This window comes from Cyphomyrmex costatus, unplaced genomic scaffold (genome assembly GCF_001594065.2).
Source record: "Cyphomyrmex costatus isolate MS0001 unplaced genomic scaffold, Ccosl1.0 scaffold43, whole genome shotgun sequence".
NCBI lineage: Eukaryota > Metazoa > Arthropoda > Insecta > Hymenoptera > Formicidae > Cyphomyrmex > Cyphomyrmex costatus.
This window is the reverse complement of record NW_017278534.1, coordinates 77,712-86,016: the sequence shown is the minus strand read 5'-3', so window position 1 is coordinate 86,016 and position 8,305 is coordinate 77,712. Positions and strand designations below refer to the sequence as shown.

Here is an 8,305-nt window from a genome sequence, read left to right as displayed (position 1 = left end):
TATTTAAATCGTGGAGAAGGAATTTTTATTCTGTGAAACTATTATGAAGAAATCAAACAGGAACGAAAACGTCAAAAACGCTAGTTTTATTGATAATACAGGCGTGCAGGTCCAGCATCACTTTAACGTTCTTTAATAGTATCTCGTTGATGGTGTTTGTATTTGTAAAAGTATCGAGCAGTTTATGGAACTATATCTGCGCATGCTCAAGATACTCATCCTAGCATCCGACATCACCTGGCATCTGGCTCTATCATCCTGCGTTGCGTACTTGCTTGTTACATTACAAACAATCTTACCTTACATCAGAAGATAGTGCATTGTAGAAATATTGAGTTTAGAGTTTGTTTACAAACGAATTAAAGATTTCATTTACGTAGTGTGATAGGTAATAATGGATATTGATGAAGATTATGACACTGAACAAAGTGAATATGGCGATATACCTATAATGGGTATGTTTTTAGGACAGAATTATTTAATGCGCATGTACTGTAAAACCTATAAAACATACGGTATAAGGTTACATGCAACAAAAAAGAATATATGATTTATTATTAGTTATGCTGATTCCACAATTAGTAGTTTCATGGGCTTTTAAGCCTATCAAATTTTTAAATCTTAAATCATAAGAAATTATATATATATATAACCAATTATGGGTGCTTTCCAGCAAGGACAGAATCAGACACTGTGTAACACAGAGAATCGTTTCATCCTCGTTTAACGTAGGCAAACAACAGGGATGCAATGATTCACTGTGTTACACAGTGTCTACTTGTGTCGTAGCTGGAAAGCAGCCTATAACTGATTATTCTTCTTATATTTGACTCTCTATGATTGATAAATTTCTTATGGCTCATAAATACACAAATATTGGATAATGACTTATTGTAGAAAGCTTATTCAGTATTGTTGGTGAATCAGTGAAGTTGACTAACAGCCAACTCGTATGACTAATTATAAGACTACTGATTCTCTTAAGACTAGCTTTATATAATTTAACTTAATTTTTTTTTCCATTAATTGAGTTAAATAACTCTCTGTATAATTAACAACTTGTAAATGCAAAGAATTATATATATAATCATCACAATTTAGATTAAGACTAGTTAAAACGTAAGCTTTCTGACTAGATACTGACTCATTATAAGATCAGCTTATAAATATAAAAATAATATTGTATTCAAATATGTAATATTGAAATAAAATTACTTTGCAGAGTCTCCACATAGTGGCCCAGATGAAGATCATGAAAATTGGTCAGATGTAAGCACAGTTGAACTAGGTATATTCTCTGATATATTTTACGCCATAATAAATCTTTTAGTTTCTACAAGATAACTTATATATATATATATATATATAATGTAATTTTATTAAGTTATTGCATTAAAAATTAAAGCAGTTTTATTTTGCTAACTTTTAATTTTTTAAGCATGCAATGCAATATAGAAAAAAATCAAGATATAATAGTTGATTCTTATATTTAATACAGTCTTAAGACGTAAACTAACACAGCTATATTAGTATGGATTGCAGAGCTTATTTTTTGCACCAAATTTTTTTCGATTGAAAGAAATAGAAATATCAGTATAAATCCTATGTCATGCATTAAAATGGATTGTGTAGTCCATTTTTTTTCTGTAAAATTTTTTTTGATGGAAAGAAATACAAATTTTCTGTCAATTCTACATTATAGGTTAAAATGAATTCAAAGAATTCGTAAATTTTATTTTGATTGTAATGGATTATAAAGTTAAAATAAAGTTTGGATTTGACAATGACCAAACAAATTTCTATTCCTGTTTCAATCCCTTTCTGGATATTGGGTATGAAATGATTAATTTTGTTTAGTTTGTGTCGATTATCTGCTGTCAGATTATATCTGCAGGTTCTACTGGCAAAATACGAATTTAATGCAGACACAAATGATATCGGATTTATTACAATATCTAACAAAATCTGTTGTTAATTCTGTTGTCATACTGTGGGTAACTTATACGAGTACATATGTATATTATACCTATATTTTTATACATTTATGAACTTTAATTTATCAGTAAACACGTTAAAGGAGTCAACAGTATTTTTTACTTGCAAATGTAATTACACATTTGCTATTGCAGTTTAGCGAAAACATGTATAAGAGTTGATTTCACCTTTGATGATCAATTTGATTGGGCGATTGAGTATCAATAGACTAATTTTACTTAATGATAATTTTATTGATCAATTCTAATAGAATAATCAATTGATTGAACTCATTGGAGATGAAGAAACTGATGCTGAGCAATGTAACGTTCAAAATGTTCCTGTTATATTACAATAAATTATATATATTTTATTAAAAAATATACTGAATACTTGTATATTCTTTGTATTTTTGAAACAAGCATACCAAAATAAGTCTACGAAATAATCAAATAAAGAAAAATTTGTATGAAACTTACATCAAACGTCCTACTAACAATGAGTCATAGAATTATACTGGTAAAAGGATTTTATATAGAGATAATTAAGAAAGGCAATATGGTAACTTAGGATATAAAGTTAGGTATGTCATCTTTAAAAGCTTAAACATACCTAACTGTATAATTTTTTGTGACTGTTACGATAATTAAGTAAATTATAAGTAAGTTATAAGACTGTGCTTACAAGTAACGAATAAAAATAAGAGAATAAAAATAACTCATTACACAAATAGCAAGTTTTTTTTTCGTAATTAACTCGTAAGTAACGAGTAATTTCCTCAATTTGTATCATGTAATGATTGACTTTTCCAACTTAGGAGTTATCATTACCGTTATGAAAACGTCATTTACACCGTCATTATCAAATTGTTATTGTAACATAGTAACAATAAAAAGTTTTAGCATTATAAGTAACATATTAGCTTCTATTCCCTGTATTTATATTAGGTATCATACCAAAGATTATGTTATTATTTATTTTTAATTTTAATCAAATAATGTACGTATAATTCAATTCATAAACAATTTGGTAACAAGATACGCAATTTTTAAAGAATTTATATCAATTAGTATGCTTTTTAGGCTATTTATTTTATTAATATTCTATTAAAGTGTATACTAATAATAGTAAACATACTTATTTTATTTTTTCTCTAAAACAGTTCAAGTAATTTATACGTATTTATTAAGTGTATATATTTAATTGTTGAATTTTACGTTTGTATCATAATATAAAAAAGAAAAAAATATATGTATATATTTAATGTATCATCAAATATATGATGAACAGTAATGCATTCTTAGATCTGTCAAGCAATAGACTAGAGCCCAATATGGATGACGTACCAGTACCCTCTGAAAATACATTTGATGTGACATTACCAGCAGCACATTCTGTAAGTATATATTTTCTAACATTCTAAAGATATATAACATAATATACTATTAGTTATATGTTAATTTGTAACACATGTAACTTGAAACTATATGTAATTGAATTTATTCTGTATAGTATTTGGGACAAAATTTAGAGGAATTGAGAGGAAGAACTATATTGGATGATGGTATTTACATAAATCTACCATTATTAGTAAAGCATTCTGTATTGTTTCCTGGACAAACGTTACCTATGACAGTCTTTGGCACTCAGACTATAGAGATGTTACAAACTTGTATACAAAATGATCGTACTTTCGGTGTCGTGTGCTATGGTAATCCTGATATGGAACGAATAGGAACAACTGCTGAAATCTACGAGTATACAGATGGAGGTATATGGTTGGATCATGGTCGACGAGAATTTCGTTTAAAAGCTAAAGGCAGACAACGCTTTAAAATATTACGTATTATCACACAGGTTAGTTTTTATATATAAATATTTAATTTATCAGGAGTTTGTCTATTTATTATAATTAGTATGTATATATAAATATATACAAATTATGTTTACAACAATTGTTAGATCGTATGAAGTTATTCGGAAAGTTTAAAGCATTTTTTAATAAATGGCAATTAAATATATTGGAGATCTGTAAAAACTATTAAATATAATTTATATATAATCTAAAAGGTGCGATAGTTTAGATTACATTTGTAATAAAAACTATTGGTCACATTTAGATTTTAGTGGAATTTTGTCCAGTTAAAAATTTTTAATTTAAAAAATAAATACAAAAATGGCAATTTTCATAAAAGAGTTAAAATTTACATAATATTTACATAATTAACTCTTTCATTACGACGGACGCGGCTGTAGTCATTCTCCACAAGACACCGCTTGCATTAAGACGTGCGACTATAATTACTTATCACAAAACTTTGTACATTTATTTTGGATTTGCAGACTACAACTCTGTAACTATTTTGTTTAAATTCTGATTCTACGTTTATACTAGTGTCACTTAATATTCTCTTTTATAATTTTTATATCATTTTGTCACGATACGTGTTTTTGCGCTGTCCGAACGCTAAAGATTGTTCGCGGAAAACATGTTCACTTTTGGCGTAGCATCTCATTCAATTTCGGGAACTTATTCATTTGATCAATTAATCAAATATATGTAATTATATTTAAATACTAAATCTTATAGGATCATGTGAAAAACACAATCAATAAGAAATTGCCTTTAACAATCGAGCTTATTTCTTAGGTGCTATTATAATTTCGCGTGAATTTATATATTACGCATGTAGTTTTGAACCGCGCGCCGAAGATTTTTTCAGTTTTGAAACGCTACTCTACAAAACTACCACAATAATATCATGAGTTAAATTATCTACCAATTTAACAATTTTTATGCCCATAGCATCTTGGATCTTAATAATGTTGAATGACATTAAAATCTATGAATGACATATTAAAAATCTGTAAATAATTAATTTATTGTAGGAAATAAACTAAGATCCTATCGTCGGGTTGTGTGGTTCCGCGGCAAGACAGTGGCTTTCTAATCCGAATTTTTCGGGGCCTCGGTTCGAGTTCCGGCTTCGCGTTCGAGTGTCCAACATTTTCTCGGCGCAGGTCTTACATTATATTACGAAAAATATTACCTCGGGAGTCAAACCTGGATCTCTGACATTCTGTGCGAGCATCTACCAGTTAGACTACCGAGGCCTTAGTAATATTTTTCGCAATAATCGGTCTAAGTAGGAACAACGTCTTTTTCAGGCGACGTAAATAATAAATATTTAATTATGTAATAATTGCTTAATTATTAATTATGTAAATATTATGTTTACAAATAATTCAACTACATACATATAAGAGTGATCAGCACTGAATAAGCTACAATTTAATAATTTTAATATTTTTGAGCATAGGGTATTATAGAATTTTAATTTTGATAATATAGTATTATTTTAGTTAAACATTTTACAATACATTGTTCATTATAATTTGTTTATAATAATTTGATACTACTTACAATCAGGATAATCATAAAATTTCGGCCAACGTTAAAGTATTACCAGAGATAACACTTGAGCCACCGTTTTTGGACCAACGCTTAGCCTCATTAGATCATTTAAGAATTTCGATCGATTCTGAAGAAGATATGAAAAAACAGGAAAGAGTAGAAAACTTGGACGCCGCAGTAACTGCTTGGCCAGCTTGGGTTTATAGACAGTACGACCCTGTAAGACTTTCATTTAGAATACGCCAACATCTGCAGTTTCTTGAAACTAGTAAGTATTGTAAATGTATAAATAAAATTATATTTTAATATTTATCACAATTATTAAAAGTACAATTTACATTTTAGGAGGTGGTAGTATACCCAAAAATCCCATAGATTTGTCCTTTTGGGTCGCACAAAACATCTTAATGGATCACAATGAAAGACTCATGTTGTTATCTTATGACTGTGCTATTTCTCGATTACAAAGAGAAATAAAGTATCTTGTAGAGGTATATATATATATAATAGTATTATATTATTGTATATATAATAATTAGAGTATGTGTGCATTTTTTATATATCACTTTTAATATTAACATCTTTGGTTTGAAGGATAAGATATATGTATGCGTTAATTGTGAAACCTTTATTGGGAGGCAGTCACATATGTTCCCAATGAATAAAGAAGGTCCACAGGCTACTTATGTCAATCCTGGTGGTATTATACATGAAACCATAACTTTTTATCATGTTCAAGGAGTTGTACTTAGTGATTCAGATCCTTCAACTGATTATAGCTGGTTTCCAGGGTAAAATACGACACTGTAGTATATTATAAATCATGTGCGAATTTTATTTTCTCTTTAATAACAGTAATAACTATCATTTTAGATATGCATGGACAATAGCTATCTGTAAAGGTTGTCGTCATCACGTTGGTTGGAAGTTCACAGCAGTTCAGAGTAATTTAAGGCCCAAAGAATTTTGGGGATTAACACGCAAAAGTTTAAAAAATAAAGATTTAAAAGTTAAGAAGAAGAAATAAACAGAGGTTTAAACATTAATATATATTAAGCATTGTAACTGTTTTAGTAGTTATTAGATGGATATTCTTCAAAGCCGTACGTCATATTTATATATTATATTACAGTTGCGCAATATGTTATTTTATATATCGATACAATATACATATTATTTTCAAAACGAAAGATAAACGATAATTGATTGTAAACTAAAATATTATATTTTATAAAGATTGTGATTTTTTGTTTATGAGTCTTCGCGACTCGAGAAAGTTATATACTTAAACACAGTTTTATAAAGGCAAAGATAAATAAAGAATGTTTAAAAGATGATATAATGTGAAATAGTAGCAACACATACACGCGCGCGTACATCTAGAGAGGTTGCGTTTGACAGAGAAAACTGTTAAGTTAGCGTTTAGTGATTCTTTAATATGATTGATTCCTATACTCTTTCTCTCTCTTAGATTCAGCAAAGAATTAAAGGCAAGAACCAATCATATTAAAGAATCACTAAGCACTAATTGACTAGTTTTCATTGCTGAACGTAACCATTTACATTTGTTCAATTTAATCTATATGTGTATTTATATGTGTATATATACTACTCAACAAAATTAAAACATCACTTGTTCCACCCTGCAAAAATAGACGAACTTTGAGATAGAATAAGTTTAAGAAAGCATTTTAAAGTGTGAAATTTGCCTGTTGTTTTTCAATAAAATGAGTCATTTAATATCAGCAAAAAGGGTCATTTTTACTTCAATATTAAATAACTCTGTGAAAAAAAATCATACAAAGGTCGGAAAAAAAGCAAATTAAATGTAAGAATTCAGTCTTTCAAAAGCTGTAAACAGCATTTATGCACGATTTTTGATTCGTTTTATGCAACCTCACAAATTTCGTATAAAATTTTAAGATAGATGCATTTTCATTTTTGTTTGTGTAACTTTATAAAATATCGGCAAGACCGTTTCTTAAATAATTGTTCTGAAAAGTAGAGATTTCAAGCTTTAAAATGCTTTTTTAAACATCTTGATACGATAATTTTTGACGAAGTTATTTTATCTTGAAATTTATCTATTTTTGCAGGATGGAACAGGTGATGCTTTAATTTTGTTGAGTAGTGTGTACATATATAAAGCCAAATCTTAACTTAAATTTTTATTCTATCATCAGTACATGTGCAATATCTCCATTGTATGCAGATTTTCATTCTATTCATGGTCAAGTAGTAAATGTATTATAGAAAAAAGTAACAGAAAAAGATACTATACGAATAGAGAAATTAAAAGTATTAAGAATGTAAAGATAAGGGTAAGAACATTTTTATTATATTATTTTCTAATTATAAATAATTATTATACATTATTATTTGGACATATTTTTTTCTGAAAATTCTCTTAAAAACTTATTTAACATATTAATATGAAAAAAAAAACATTTGCTACACTTTTAATGTATAAATTGTATATGATTTATTTGTAATCTAATTAGCTACACACTTGAACAACAGGGTTATTTATAAAAAACTTTATGTATATACACAGAATAATTGTTGTATTAATAATGATATGAGTTAAGTTATTATTAGATGAGTGTAAAAATTCGTGTTTGATTTATTAAAATTTATAAGTTTCTGTGAATTTGATAATTGTTACATATAGAAAACTAAGAGCTGTACAAAATGGGAAAGTTTTTTCTTATTTTCTAGACCTGCTACGTGTCCAAAAAATTTGCAAAAATTTTTGATGTTTTAACATGAAAATTTGAAGTGCGTAAAGTTTTTTTTTCTATAAAATCATTTTCTTAAATTATTCTCAATAACCAATTTTCTTACTTCTAAGTTGCCGATAATTATCTATAGGATGTATTTTAGATATCTCTCAGACATGTCATTTATTCATAAATA

At 27.7% G+C, this 8,305-nt stretch overlaps 1 protein-coding gene across 3 annotated transcripts; it reads left to right on the top strand.

The window, feature by feature from the left end:
* The first annotated feature begins 234 nt into the window (after nucleotides 1-234).
* On the top strand, nucleotides 235-6,521 carry ohgt (E3 ubiquitin ligase component cereblon). Of its 3 annotated transcripts, none has more exons than XM_018544243.1 (8): nucleotides 235-455; nucleotides 1,223-1,288; nucleotides 3,279-3,370; nucleotides 3,487-3,831; nucleotides 5,405-5,657; nucleotides 5,735-5,880; nucleotides 5,984-6,180; nucleotides 6,263-6,521. In XM_018544243.1, exons 1-8 carry the CDS (start codon nucleotides 395-397, stop codon nucleotides 6,414-6,416), a joined length of 1,314 nt encoding a protein of 437 aa, XP_018399745.1. In that variant the 5' UTR covers nucleotides 235-394; the 3' UTR covers nucleotides 6,417-6,521. The 3 variants fall into 3 exon arrangements, with proteins under 3 accessions (XP_018399745.1, XP_018399747.1, XP_018399746.1); XM_018544245.1 differs by having other exon boundaries at nucleotides 422-455; nucleotides 1,223-1,269; nucleotides 6,263-6,520; XM_018544244.1 differs by lacking the exon at nucleotides 235-455 and having other exon boundaries at nucleotides 1,224-1,288; nucleotides 3,265-3,370; nucleotides 6,263-6,520.
* The last annotated feature ends 1,784 nt before the right edge of the window (nucleotides 6,522-8,305 follow it).

Bases quoted from the DNA above. Each gene is read 5' to 3' on its own strand.
- ohgt (XM_018544243.1), top strand. From the start codon at position 395: ATGGATATTGATGAAGATTATGACACTGAACAAAGTGAATATGGCGAT. The intron at 1,289-3,278 runs GTATATTCTCTG...ATGCATTCTTAG, and splicing joins TGTAAGCACAGTTGAACTAG to ATCTGTCAAGCAATAGACTA. The intron at 3,832-5,404 runs GTTAGTTTTTAT...ACTTACAATCAG, and splicing joins TATTACGTATTATCACACAG to GATAATCATAAAATTTCGGC.